The sequence below is a fragment of the Crocuta crocuta genome, unplaced genomic scaffold, assembly GCF_008692635.1.
Source record: "Crocuta crocuta isolate KB4526 unplaced genomic scaffold, BGI_CrCroc_1.0 scaffold41, whole genome shotgun sequence".
Taxonomy (NCBI): domain Eukaryota; kingdom Metazoa; phylum Chordata; class Mammalia; order Carnivora; family Hyaenidae; genus Crocuta; species Crocuta crocuta.
In genome coordinates, this window is record NW_027529428.1 from 7927581 (window position 1) to 7942959 (window position 15379).

Sequence of the window (15379 nt, forward strand, 5' to 3'; positions counted from 1 at the left end):
TTGTCCTTCTTAACTCTCAACAATCAGAATTAAGAGTATTCATGGTTTTCCATCGTGTTCTTATTGTAACTTTTGCTTGAGCTCCGGTACAATAAAGTCTTGCGTTTAAAATGGGGCAAGGGTAGTTAAAAATTCCTTTTTAATGTTCCCAGCCCGAAACATTTATTCTAAGAAACGGAATTACTTAGGGTCCTGTTTAAGTCCACTTTTTGTGCAATTGCCTGTATCAATCACTGACAAATACAGCCAACTTCCAAAACCAAGGATTACTTTCATTTTAGATAGTTTTAACAGACGATATTGCCATGTTGCTATACCGGTGACTGCGTGTGACAGTGTACTCTGGGATCTGTAAGAATCCTGCTGACCTTTCTGTTCTCATATATAACATAAAGATAACTCAGAGCTTCTGCAATCATAGTAGGTCTGCTTACCTCGCACTAAGAATACACTCGATTGGTAGGATCCTTTCAACCTGATTTGAGGTAGGGTCTGTATAGAGGGACTTTCTTCCCACTCTGCTTTCTGGGACATGGACTGATTCGCCGACAGCACTGTCCTGAAGACACCTGGCCAGCGGCCTCCCCTCACCAGCTTCTCCTGAGCACAAGTGCCCTCGGAGACTCTTTGAATCTTCAAATTCTCTGATGCCAAGTCTGTCAGAGAACGGAAAGTTTCACCGTAGCATACAAAGCATGAAAAGCCAAAAAAATAATAACTGGCCTTAGTGGTCAGAGCAGCTGCTCTGCATATCCTTATCACAGGTTTCGGCTTTGTAAATTAATTCGTCTGCAAATAGTGCCCTGTCTCCAGATGTAGTTTCAACGCTGGAGCACTGGCTTCTTAAGGATTTAAGTTTAAAGTCAAGGGCTTCCTGCCCTAGGTGTTACAAATAAGTAGTGTCGTTTTCTTTTTGCTCCGAGTTTGTTCATCCAATCGTGTTCCAGTATGCAAATAAACCTTAGCCCGTGCAGATAAAAAGGAACAAATAAAGCCAAGTGCTCTATGAGAACCAAATCGCAGAGCCTGTCACCTGTGTTCCAAGAGCCGAACCAGAAATGTCGTCTTCAGGCAAGCCAGACTTACCTGTCCCACTCACCAATGTGACATATAAATATACGAAGGTTAGTACCATTTATATTTGCTGCTTTGCTTCAGGATGATAAGAACTACATGTGTGGAAAGCATAAAAGGTCAGTGTGAGTAAACTTGTGTAAAGAGCCCTTTGCAAATACAAAAATAAAAGGCTTGCAAAACGCAGGCTCAGGTTTAGTGTCTTGATCAAATAATGACTTCTAAATCGTATCAGGCAACTTTTCATAAATTCGTTTCTTAAAATATTTCTAAGTGAGAGGAATTCTCTTCTGTGTGAAAGGTTCTTGCTTGCATCAGGTTCAGTGGACTTTACTAAGCATTCGATTAACTTCAGTGTAACCCAGCATGTGTGATAAGAGAGGCAAATACTTACTAGACAAACTTACTGGTAAGAGCCAAACAAATAGGAAATGCTTAAAAAAAAAAAAAAAAAGGAGAAACGAACGCTGAAGTAACATGGTTTTTCTATATGTTTAGTGAGTGCCAAAATGAAGGACCTATCTCTGATTATTGGATGAAAGCTCCTCTTTCAAAAACTCCAAATGGACTTGCATTATTTAGCATATTTGGGGAAAGAAAGCATTCTTATTTCTTGCTTCAGCCAAGTTTGTTGCCACTGGAGCAGATGCGTAATTGTTAACTGATAAATATTTAGAGAAATGAGCCGGAGACAGACCCAGGCTTAAAAATCCACGGCTAGGAGGAGGAGGAAATGGATCCTGTTCGAGTTGTTCAAAAGTATCTCTGAACTTCGCCTGTTTCACCTTGTTATATGTCTGCTTTCTTGTGAGAGTCTAGAACTCCCAAACGCACAGATAAAATAAGCAAACAAACCAATCTGAACAAAATCCCTTAAAATTAGCTTCATGAAACACTGCAGAAAGCAAGGGAAGAGAGAGGCACCATTCCAACGTAGAAAGAGCCATTTTGCTTTCTGAATTAGCCAATGAAAAATCAAAAGCAATATAACTTAATGATAAAGCAAAAGCCCCACTATTATTTATTTATTCCCTTACTTGTAACCATGGATGGTTTTGAAATCCTAAGGTCGGTTACATTTTCATTTTCATAAGCACAATAAATGAGGAAGTTGCTCAGCTGACTGGTTCTTTTCCTTAGGAAAGTGTCTGCAGAGATCAGATTGTGCCTTTAATGTGGTCAATCCGGCAGCTAGAAAGTGTGGGAAGGTATTATTTTTTATGAGATTTTATTCAAAAGGAAAACATCTGTTTATTTGATTGTATTCCAAATGAGAACATGAAAACTGAGGTGAGTCCACAGCCTCCAGCAATTTGCACTTGACAAAGGTGTGCCCAAAAGATGACAAGACTTCAACTTTCCCAACTTCCTTGCTCCAAACTGGTCATTCACAAGAAATCCAGCCTAAGCAGGCACATTTAAAAATGCATTTCATAAATGTCAAAATCATTGGCAATGACTAAAAAGTATCTTATTACTATTATTACAGTGACTTATTTTTTCCCTATGATAATACTTGGGAAGATGTTTTTCATCGTCAGAATGTCCCATTTTAAAACGCTGCTTTGTAGAATTTTGCGGTCTCCTTTGTATGCGTGTCTTGAGGAAGCTCTAAAGTCAAATATTCTTTCTACTGCATTAAGCTTCATTCAGTAGCTGGTAACTGAGCATGTACGAAAGAGGGGTGGACAAATGAAATGGCCCTCAAAAACGTAGCATACAAACACAGATCTAGTGACCCTTTAGCCCAGGGAGACGTTTTTAAGATTGGATCTCCTGTTCACTTCAAAGCCAGTAGAGGAGATCACCTCTTCAAGGAAAATGACAGACCTGAGTGTTCAAAAGAAGGTACAATGCAAAGAGCAGCCATTTGCTCTTCTTTGAAGAACTTTTCTGGGGAGAAAATGCCCAATGTAAGTGAGTGAATGTTGATTGCTCGCACATCTTCTCTATAAATCTGCTCAGATAGCATTTTATTGTCTGATTTATTAGTGACAGCATTTTTACACTTGGGAGAACACCAGTTATGTATGTAATTAAATCTAAATGGGTGAGCTTTTGCAAATGCCTTGGCATTTGCTTTTTTACTGTGCCCCCCTGAAGAATCGTACTGAATTTGCACTTAACAAGAGGAGTTGGAAAAATGATGGTTATGCTCTAAGTTTCCTGATCGCAAATCACAGAAGCAAAGATTTTATAGTGCGTGTGGAATTACCTTCTATGGCCAGCGCTTAAACTCTGTACTATTTGTCTCTTACTAGGTTAATGTCTTTCTTTCTTTATTATCACTAGAAATATATTGATCATTGGGGCAAGGTGGGGAGAAGGGGCAAGCAAGTTTGAGTAACAAGAAACGATCACAGCTACACTCACTCTCTCAAGTTTGAGACTGCTTTTCACCCAAACAAAAGAAGTCAGTGTTGCATATCTTTATGACTTATTCTCTAGTACAGGCTGATTATGTTCTTATTGTGGTGGTGGTGGCTAAAACAGAGACCAGAGTTAAGAAAGAAACAGTTTCTAAAAAGATACGAATGTCTGTAGAATTGAAAACCTTAATACCATCATTATACATCCACGTAAACTCGGCTCCCAATTCGAACCTGATTGGTTCCCCTTTCCAATTCTAAATGCATCCCACATCTGCCAGCTCATCCATTTTATTGACGTTTTAAATGAAGAGCCTCTTTGAAACTTATGTGATCATTGCAAACTACATTACCTCTGTCTCCCTCGGTTTCCTTATGGATAAAATGGGAATAATAAAGATTCCAACCTCCTAAGGGGATACAAGTATTCAATGAGTTCAATGCATACAAAGCATCTGAAATAGTGCCTGGCACATGGGAAGTGATTGATTAACATTGGCTATCCCGGTTCTATTTATGTTTCTAAATTCTTTCCCATTTTCCAGAATCTTCTTTTACCGGACCTCACCAAGACTGGTTTCTCACACGTGTTGCTCTCATCTCACTCTTTCCTAGTAGTATCCCTGTCTCTCTTGCACACAGAGTCACGCCCCACCTGACACAGATCACATTGGTGCAAAATTCCCAGGGTTTATCCAGGATTTCATGGATCAAAATTTTCTCTTACAGGATTCTGTAACTTTGTTTTCCATTCTCCCTTCACAGCTTTGTTGTTTTACCTTAAGAGAGAGAGAGAGAAAATGAAAGAAGACAAGCTTTCTCAGACAGGATTCAAACCCCAAAATGTTTACTCTTAACTCCCTGAACAATAAGGTGTTCATACCAGAACAGATGTTCATCAGCTAAAGACATTTCATATGCACACAGACGCAGGTAACTACACACAGAAAATAGCTCTGGCTGAAATTCATCGTGTTCACTCTGTACCAATGGCTGGTGACAGTATGTGCATTGATTCTATTTATTTCTTACGATAGCCCTAGGAGGAGGTTCCTCTGGTTTTATCGATGAGGAGACTGAGGACCAGAGTGGCCAAGAAACTTGCCTTAAATCATACAGCTAGATGGGTGCTTGGGTGGCTCCATTGGTTAAGCGTCCAACTCTTGATTTGGGCTCAGGTCATGCATGATCTCACGGTCCTGAGATGGAGCCCTATGTCAGGCTCTGTGCTGACAGTGCAGACCCTGCTTGGGATCCTCTGTCTCTCCCATACTCATCCTTTCTTTCTCTCTCTCTCTCTCTCAAAAGAAATAAATAAACATTTAAAAAAAAGTACAGCTGGAAAATAACAAAGCTAGACTTTGTATGGGACCAGCCCCCACACCAAGTGTCTTGTCTAAGATCCATACCAGTATTTCGGAACATGGAGTTGCTGGATTATGCTGCCCTTGATTCTGACTCTCGTGTGTCCGTTCCTGAGTACTGGAGGGAACTTGACCATGAGCCTTTCCAGCTGCTGCTCAGCTGTTCCCAGGCCAACAGGAGGAAGTTGGCCGCCAACTTAGAAAAAAAGGCGAACAATAAGGAAGCTTGGAAGCTAACAGACATTTGGCTTTGATTGAAAAGGTCGGGTTTGGGCTGGGAGAGGCTGCAATTTAGAGGATTTAGAAATAGGTGTGCAATTTCTACGGGAGCTGTGTGTCTTCTACTCCTATGGAATAGCTTTTGGTTGGAGGAAGAGATGACCTTCCTAGATTTCTGGTATCATTGAATAACACATTGAAGTGAAAGACATCTTTTTGGTAGAGAAGAGTTAGGAACCATTGCGTACTAGGCTCCACGTGCCATTATCTCCTCTTTAAATTCTTACAGCAAATAAAATCAGGTCGCGTGCATTTCTGACTACCCCATTCTCTTCACTCCTCTCATTTTCCTTCTATTTATTTAACAAGTCATTGAATTACCACCCTGTGCTTGGGTGTATGTGTATGGAGGCTAATAGGGCTCTTGGCTTAGGGAGCTTATGTTCTTGGAGGGTGTGGGAAGGAAACAATCATGTCAGTGAATAGTTTAATCATAAACTTTGATAAATGCTAAAGGCAAGACAACGACGGGAAAAGCTTGCTTTTGATGAGCTGTTCAGGAAGGTCTCTTTACGAAAGGGACGTTTAAGGTGAGCCTGACTGATGCAGAGCATAAAGTGTCCATGGAGAGCTGGGGGTGGGGGATGGGAGTGAGGGATGGGAGAATAACAAGGAGCCAGAGGTAAGAGCACGTGCAAAGTCCTTTACAGGGAAGAGCCTGCTGTGTTCAAACAGGGAGGCTGTAGTAAAGGGAGGCAAAGAATGGAGCAGATGAGGCTGGAGGAGGGGGCTCTGGCCAGGCCACCTGATGGATTGTGTAGGAGGGAGACCACGGAGGGGTGCTTCAAACAGAACAGAACTTAAGTTCAAGGTGAAGCTGATTGTGCTGAGGCACTGCTTTCACCTGGGAAATGTTGCTAATTCCCTTCTGATTGAGTCAATATTCTGTTGGCTTTTGACTTGGAAGCAGTTGAACAAATAGCTGGGTGGCTGCAAGGTACGGCGGCTTAACAAGATAAACGCGGCTTTGATTTCTAGCTCTTCTGCTTATTTCACGCTATGACCTTGGCTAGGCTTCTAATCTCCTTGAGTTTCAGTTACCCTGTCTGTAAATTGGGAATAATAATAACTACCTTGGAAAGTGGCCGTGAGAATTAAGTGAGGTAATTTGTGGAAAACTCCTGGCACTTCCTAGCTGCTTGGTCCAGGCTCTCTTTAACCCTCTCCTTTCCAAGATGACTCCCACAATTCTCTAGTTATTCTATCCCCGATGGACATGGAATGAGTTCTTGCAATGCCTGCTATCGTTTAAAAATGCTTGCATCTACTGCTCTCATTTGAGTCACCTAAGTAACCCCTGTAAGAGTTAGAACACATTACCAGTGTCCCATTGTAAAGCTGAAGAACTCGAGTGCAGACGTCTTAAGTGATTTGCTCAAGGTCACACAGCTCCCAAGAAGCACAGATGGAATGAACTGGATTTTGAGGCTTCTCATTTCAGATCGGATACTTTTCCACATGATACCGTTTTCCCCTACATCCTAGCCACGGCCTTGCTTGTATCCTCCTGGATTGTCTCTAACAAGTGCTCTCATAACCGTTGCTTCACTTGTTTCGTGCGTTCCTCACTCTGACTGGGAGAGTGGCCATTTGGATGATGAGAGAAGAGGTATGATTAGGGCACCAGATGCCCAGACAGGTGGATCAACAAGAGAGAAGGCACTGTGGGGCAGCACTTCTCGAACTTGACTATGCAGGTGAATCAGGGGAGGGTTCTTGTTGAAATGTAACTTCTGATTGTGCAGTGAGGTCTGAGATTCTGCATTTCTCTTTTTTTTCATATTTATTTTATTTTTGAGAGAGAGAGATGGAGCACGAGAGGGGAAGGGTCAGAGACAGAAGGTAGACATAGAATCCAAAGCAGGCTCCAGGCTCTACCCTATCAAAATGGAGCCTGACTCGGGGCTCAAACTCACGAACTGTGAGATCATGAGCTGGCCGAATTTGCATGCTTAACTGACTGAGCCACCCAGGCTCCCCTCCGATTCTGCATTTCTAACAGACTTCTGGGTTTTGCTGATGCCACCCAAAGTGTGGCCTGTTGACCAGCAGCAACGACCTAATAGTTTTGGGTCAACCTCATAATTTTACCTGCAATGACCATCATCTAGTTACTTAGGGACCTGATTTCCTCTTTCTCTCAGAAAGTTACATGCAGCCAGCTCAGAATCACTGACCTTCCCCCTTCAGAAAGTGCCTGAGTCCAACAGGAACCAGATAGTGGCCACAAACCCATGGTGGAGCCGACATTGATTTTGCTCCTGGGAGGTAACCATTCACTACAAATGCAATGTTTTAGCTCATCTCCGAGGATGGCTGTCTTGGCAAATCTTTTGTTCTCTGGCACCTGCCTGCTTCAAGAATCCTAATCAGCAGCAATCCTAAAGTGAGTAACAAATACTCTAAGAGATACTTTGAGCCCAATTTCATGAGGCATCAAGTGTTCATGTGATTTCTTTAAACTGAACTTCACCGACTGCATTTGTCAGTAACTGCTTGCCAGAAAGAGCAGGCTGGGTGAGAAAACTCTTAGGCATTATGGGAAAAAGGTCCTTTGAAGAGGAACCCAAAGTTAAGCTAATGCTTCTGAAGTGGCATGGGTAACCTGTGGGATGATGTAATACAGATCTGCATAAAAGATACCTCCTGGGAATACAGGCATTGATAAAATGACTTCTCTCAAAGTAGCAACTTCTCTCAAAGTACCAACTGCCTGGTTAGGGGTGGTGTTGATGATGGTGGTGGTTTGGGTTTTCCTGATGCTAGAATAATTATGGCCAAATGCCTTACGCATATACCAGGTTTAAGTAGCAACATAGAGCCATGTTCAAAAGAACGCAGGCAATGGGTGCTTCCTAATTCAAGCCACTACTAAGAAACAAATCAGAGGAGTAGATACTTGTGTGAACCCTGATTCCATAACACTGATATATTTTGGGTACGTGTGTATCAAAATCTCCCACAGAGGCACTGTTTGCAAGGGATATAAAGAGTTGCTAATATTTGGTTTTCTGATTACATATTTTAATATCTCTACCTGATGACTTTATTGCAATGCTGCAATTGTTAACGGAAATTCATTTCCTAGGAATCTGCACAAATATCACAGATGTCAAAACTTTGCCTGAATAACTACCTTCCCCCCCCTCCATCCAGGTCCTATCCTGTAACTACATCCACTGCTCTCCTGATACTACATAAGAAATTGAAACAATGCAAACAACAGATAACTGAATTGGGCTCTATACCTGGCTCTTTCTTTGGAAGGTAGAAGGCTTCCATGCAAGCAATTATACTGTTGCACCTTGATATGAAATATAGAAAAAAGTACAGAATTTTCCAGTGCTTCTCCATCTTATCTCTTTGATACAGTATATGTGTGACGTGCAGAGGTCATTGACAAGTAGTTTTGTCACCTGTGGGACATAGTGAAGATGTGGCTTGAAACAGACATACTTTAGCATCTTTTCTTTTCCTGAGCTGAAAAAGCCAAAGAAGAGTATACATTCATGTTACTAAAGTCAGACTGTAATATAAAACAGAAATTAAAGGGAAAGTTTCTTTCTCTTACGTTTGTTTTGGTCACTCCCATTCTGTTTTCATTCCTTTGACTACAGTTAAATATTTTCCTCTCTTCTGTTATTTCCTCCTTAATTTCCTTTTAGATTTCTTTCTTTTCTTTTCTTTTCTTTTCTTTTCTTTCTTTTCTTTTCTTTTCTACTTTCAGTCTCAACATTTTGCTTTGCTGCCTCAGGGTTTGGGATGAAACCCAGCTGCCAGATAACTGCCAGAGATTCTTTTAAACGTTTAACACCTCCACCTGGCTTTAGTTCAGCCTTTCCTATTATTCATTCCCATTTTATTATTTTCCCCTCCCCCACCAAAGTCTTCCGTCTTTCTTTAGGTGCCTACTGCTGAGAAAAGTTTACACTTTTACAGCATATACCCATCACTCCACGTGCTGTGAGCCAGGTCCTCGGGTTTGGAAATTCACACAGGGGACATCAGATGGAGAATTCCATCACCCACTCTCGCCCTTGGTGTACCTCAAAAGAAATTCTCTGTGCATTGAAAATTTGACCTATCAACATCTCTCTGCCACCGAGAAAACATTGGCTTCCCTCATAGGATCTAGAGCCATTATTCTGTCCCCGAAGAGATGATGTGAATTTAGAGCAGCTTGAATATCTATTGGAGGGAGTCAGGGGCTCTTTCCCTTTTAAGGCAACAGGTACCAAAATGTTCTATCAACAGGTAAGGCTTATAGGTTTTATTTTTGCCTATTAGCCACATTCGGCTTGATCCAAGCCAGAAATATTTGAGGAAAGGGCTTATTTATTTAGAATTATAACTTTACACCAAACACATTAAGACATAATAGTTTTTACTCTGGAAAGAAAGCTTTTTTTTTTTTTCAAAATTCAAAATTATGATGTGTTCTTGGACACTAAACTGCATTCAGGAAACAATCATTTCTTTTTAAAATCAGAGGTCAAGATGCATCCCGTAAAAGCTGACATATCTAAAATTTAAAAAGTAAAAATCAATTTTTAAGTCTCCTCAACATTCCCATTGATTGTTTCCCCAAAGAAGAAGCACTTGGTGTCTAACAGCATGTATAGGAATCTATAATTCCCAATCAATATTGTGAACTTTAAGCTGAGGTCTAGTGTACATATATTATTGTAGCCTGTGTCCAAAACTCAGAATTAGAATGTAGTTAATATAATAGTTAAATAGGACCCAAGATTTTTTTTATTTTTATACAATGCTCCCTTTCCCCCCAAAACTTGCTACAGGCAAACAGCAAATGGGAAATGAGGTTGTCACCAGGATAGATTATTTCCACGGGCCTGAAATATGTTTCAGAAGTATTATTCCGAACATCCGTTAGCCAACACGGCTCCACATAACCATTTCATATGACAGAAAAGATGATGATTCACAAACATTTGGTCACAAAGTTAGCTGGAAGGCAAACGTCCAATGTAAAACCCACAAAATTAAAACAGGGAAAAAAGGATCCTTAAGGTAGTTCTTGACAAAAAACTTTTCCCCGGCTAAGGAGAAGAAAAGGAAGGTACAGTACCTGGCCTTTACAGCCACCTTGGTCATCTCTTTGTCTACGCTGGGCTCTGTTTGTATGCTGAAAGGCCTCTGTTTGGGGGAGAATGTATCTATTTCGTAATCTGCAGACAGTAGTGCTATCTCACTATTCTCTCAAGCCTTACGAGTGCATGCCTGGAATGTTAGAAATTGTCTCCCAGCTAATCTCCTGGGACTCTGGTCACTCTACTTCAAACCCACGTTGGGTACATTAACATCAGCATTCCTAAAACATCTATTTGTTCCTGTCACGCCCTTATTACATCCGGAATAGAGTCCAGCCTTCTCACTCTGTAGATGGGATCAAGATTCACCACTATCTGGCGTCCTTTTCATCATCGAAATTCATCTATGACTTGTTTCCACACACTGTCCCGTGTCCTGTGGTCTCTTCCTTGGATTATACATGTCCCAAGAGTGTTCCCTTCCTTCACCCTTGTTCCCCTTCTTTCCACCAATCCAATCCTTTGCTTCAAGGTTGCATTCTTCTGGTCCTTTACCTACTCTTTTGTGAGTTACACTCTGCAATTTACTAACGAAAGCACTGCTCAGGTCTTTACCCTACAACCTTCCATTCTTTACTGGCGGATCTTCTTTGATTATTAAGCCCCTTGAGGGCAGGGGCTCACTCTCTCACACTTTCCCATGATACCTTCCAGATGCCTCAGGTCCTTACTCACTATTGGACAGAACATAATAAGTAATTTAATAGCAGGATATGAAAGGCCAGGTCAGAAAAGAGGGGGAAAAAAGGTTAAGTCCAATTGGACCAACTAGTGAAATCGTCATGAGCAAGTGACACTTTAAGTGAGCCTTGAAGGATGAGTAGAAGAAAACAGTGAAACTCCAGCCCGAGGAACAGCATGAATAAAGGAACAGCATGGAGCAGAAGGGCATGGTGTTTGAGACAGTAGAATGAGACTAAAATAGAAGGTAAACTGAGGAAATAAAATACAAAGTTGGTAAAGAATATCAGGGGGCTAATGATGGTAAGGAGAAGCATGTCTGAAAAACTTAGAAGAACCACCTAAGTGTCCCGAGGAGTGGCCAAAATTTGAATTGGGTTGGCTTATGATCAGGGGAGGGGGAGATTAAATTTTAATTAGGCAGTGGTTGGGGGCAGGAAGAACAGGGCTTCTTTTTATAAGATGTATAAAACAAAGTGATACCAAAGAATGACTAGGTAGGGATTGTGTGTGTCACTAACAGGAGAGGGAAAGTGTGTGTGTGTGTGTGTGTGTGTATGCCTCTGTGTGTGTGTGTGTGTGAGAGAGAGAGAGAGAGAGAGAGTGTGAAAGCTGTAGAATGTTAGTCTGAGGTAAATACTCAGCAGACAGCCAGGGATGACAGTGAGAAGAATTTGGGACACATTGATTAAGACACTTCCTAGCCATCCCTTGGGAAGAAAATTACAAGAAAGTAAGGGCTAGGGATGCACAAAGAAAAATACTCCTTAAAAGTGATTATAGGATTTTGTAAAATGTGTTCATGAGGGCTGGAATGCTGATTCACTCATTGGGCCAGTCAGTATTTTTTAAACTATTATTTTTAAAATATTTTTTAAATGTTTTATTCACTTCTAGGAGAGAGAGAGAGAGACAGCGTGAGCAGGGGAGCGTCAGAGAGAGAGGGAGTCACAGACTGAAACAGGCTCCAGGCTCTGAGCCGGCAGTCAGCACAGAGCCTGACGCGGGGCTCGAACCCACGAACCGCGAGACCATGACCTAAGCGAAAGTCGGACGCTCAACCGACTAAGCCATCCAGGCGTCCCTTAAATTATTTTTTAAATGTTTATTTATATTTGAGAGGGAGAACACATGTGTGTGAGTGGTGGAGGGGCAGAGAGAGAGGGAGACAGAGGATCCCAAGCAGGCTCTGTGCTGACAGCAGAGGACCAGATTCAGGGCTCCAAATCTCGAGGGGCTCACACCCCTCTCTGAGGGAGATCATGACCTGAGCCAAAGTCGGAGGCTTCACCCATTGAGTCACCTAGGCGTCCCTGAGCAAGTCAGTATTTTAATCTGAATTTATTGTTCTTCCAAGTGATCTCAGATGCCAACATGTTCTTCTTGAAGGACAGTATCTGTGTGCCATTGTCCTTTCCCACATCTCCATGTATGTGTCCTTGAAGATCTAGTCTCCTCATCCGAATAGCTATACACCTCCTTTTATTTATTCATGCTAACATCTTTTTCCTGACAATTCTAAGCTACCACTACGATTTTTCGAGCTCCTCTAAAATCCTGGACTGATGCTGTTCTGACATACAAACAATTATATTGGGATGACTAGGCAGATAAGAAGGTTCCTCCTTCCCTTTGCTTTATTTTGTTTTGTTTTGTTTCCAGCAAATCATGAATATGATAGTGTGCTCGTCTGCAGAATATGATGGTTTTACCCATGTGTAGCTCCCAGATTGTTGGGTCCTTGATTCAGTTTTAGGTTATTTATTCATGAATCCTTGACGGACCTTCAAAATCACTTGAAGGCTGGCATTGTGTTGAGCACTGAGGATAAACCAGAAAACCTGACAAGCATAATCTTTGGCCTTATAGAACAAAGCTTACAGCCTAGGAGAGAGGCAGACATTTAAAAATGACTTTAAAAAAAAGTGCCAAGTTTTACGATGGAAGTTTAGGAGACCAAGGAAACAATTTTGAGATCAGGCTGTCTATGTAATCTGGTAAATAGAGAATAGAGAATAGGGAATTAATTGTACTTAAGCCTTTAGGGATACATGGCAATCATACATGGGGGATTTTTAATAGCTAACTGATTTGTATTTAGTATAGTTACAGATTTAAACCTTTGCTGGGGGGGCAGTGTTTCAATACTTTCTTCCTCAGAGTTTGCACTATTAATAACTTATCTTTAAATATCAGGTAAGGGAGGTGTCTGAATTCAGATATATGTTAAAAATACAACATTCACCCTTCAGTTAAAACTGTGTCTATCAGCTACCTGTGATTCACAGTTAAATACACTAATTCATGTTGTGATAATAAATCTAATGGAAAGTTGTCGTACATAATGTTCAGTAGCATGCTCGTGATGGCTTTTAGGTTTCAAAAATAAATAAGAAAAAGGAGAATAAACAAGAGATAATGAAATGAGAGAAGGGAGAAGAAATTCTAGCTTTTCCCAGAAACAAAACGTATCTTTATTTGCAATAAAGGAGTACTTCTTAAGTAGGCTTTGTAAAGTATTTTTACTTTGCAAAATGACAAATTAAAGCCCTGTTAGGCTCCATAATGAAGCAAAAGTTGAAACGCATTCTTTTCAAATGACATACTAACACTTTTAAATATTACTGTTCTTTTATACACAGAACAGAACTCCATGTTTTCGAGACCCCTCTGTCTATTTGGACGCAAGTCTCTTAGATATCGCTAAGAAATCTAGTGCCTGATTTTATCTGAGGGCAAATAAATGATTAGATAATCATTTAAAAGAATAAAGTCCTTATGCCTTGAAAAAGTCAGTGAAAACATGTCACTCACCAATTTTTATTTCTAAGCAAACTTCTTTTAAAACTTATCTTTAAAACAGTAAACTAAAGGATCAGAAAACGGTCACTTGTGATACCAAATCACTAGCAGCCCAATATGAGAAACTTCAGAATCTGAAGTGAAAAATTGAGATGATTAGGGGCGCCTGGGTGGCTTAGTCGGTTAAGCGTCCGACTTTCGCTTAGGTCATGGTCTCGCGGTTCGTGGGTTCGAGCCCCGCGTCGGGCTCTGTGCTGACTGCCAGCTCAGAGCCTGGAGCCTATTTCGGAGTCTGTGATTCCCTCTCTCTCTGACCCTCCCCTGCTCACGCTGTCTCTCTCTCTCCTAGAAATAAATAAAACATTAAAAAAAATTTTTTTTAAAAGAAAAAAAAATTGAGATGATTAATCAAGAGTTAAGCCATCAAAGTCCCTGCTCTTGCCTCATATTCACATAAAAGCACCATTTCTAGATTGTTTTTCTCCAGACTGTATTTTCTACGGTTGAAATGACCTTGTACCGTAGTGTAATTTCAAAGTATTACTGTATTTTAATGAGTGTGTGTGCACATGCAAGCACGCACAGGTGTCTGTGCGTATAAAACCTGTGCGTATAAACGTCTTGAACCCCAGCCAAAAATACCTTACAGGGTGGGGTGAGGTATGTGAAAGAGGTAGGGTTTTAACATTGACCTCACTTAGGCCTATTGAAATGCTTTAAGTTTGTAGAAGAACTTCTGAAATTTGCTGCATGTTTAAATGCTTATTTACCTCCTTTCTTTCCCTCTCTATAGATTTTCATAAACAATGAGTGGCATAATTCAGTGAGTGGCAAGAAATTTCCTGTCTTTAATCCTGCAACTGAAGAGAAGCTCTGTGAAGTAGAAGAAGGAGATAAGGTGGGTTTCATAACGCTTAGGCCAGGTTTCTTTGTTTTTCAACCTCCTGAGCTCCCAAACACGCCACAACTTGTAGACGTGTTATGAAAATACCATTTCTGGGGCCCTGTGGGAAAATTTTCTAGGTACCTAAAGGGCGCCCAGTAGCCATGTGATAACGATGAGTCTAGGCTTCTGGGTGTTGTGCTGATTTTCTTTATACTATTTCTCCTTGCTTGTTCTTCAATTTGAATACAAACACACTATCTATAAAGTGATTGGTCATAGATGGATAAAGTAGAGAAATCCCTTATTCATATAAAATTGTTCTTTTTTAGAGTGCCTGGGTGGCTCAGGTAGTTAAGGGTCTGACTCCTGATTTCGGCTCAGCTCAAAATCTCATGGTTTCTGAGTTCAAGTCCCACATCGGGCTCTGCGCTGCCAGCATGAAGCCTGCTTGGAATTCTGCATCCTCCTCTCTTTGCCCCTTCTCCACTTACTATCTCTCTCCCTCAAAATAAATATAAATAAACTTTAAAAAAGATTTAAAATTGTTCTTTTTAAGTTGCTAAATGAAACTAAAGGAAACAATATAGGACGTTTGAAATGGTAAAACTGCCAAGTTGTCAATTAAAAATCATTGAAAGACATTGATTAGTACCTTAAAAAATTGAATTATTAAATCACTGAAACGGAACCATTTAAAGTGTTGTTGCTTTCTAGCTAATCAGACTAACAACACCAAAACCCAACTTTTATCAGTATTTTTTTTTTATTCTAAATGTTAATTGAATCTTCCACCATTCCAATAGGAAAGCTACC

General features: G+C 40.7%; 1 protein-coding gene across 1 annotated transcript in view; it reads left to right on the plus strand.

The window, feature by feature from the left end:
- Positions 1-1022: 1022 nt before the first annotated feature.
- The window catches only part of ALDH1A1 (aldehyde dehydrogenase 1 family member A1), a 55290-nt gene continuing 40933 nt past the window's right edge, over positions 1023-15379 (plus strand). Inside the window, exons 1-2 of the mRNA XM_077759381.1 lie at positions 1023-1124; positions 14474-14578. Of these exons, the coding sequence (XP_077615507.1) occupies positions 1059-1124; positions 14474-14578 (171 nt within the window). The 5' untranslated portion in view covers positions 1023-1058. The remainder of the gene's footprint in view (positions 1125-14473; positions 14579-15379) is intronic.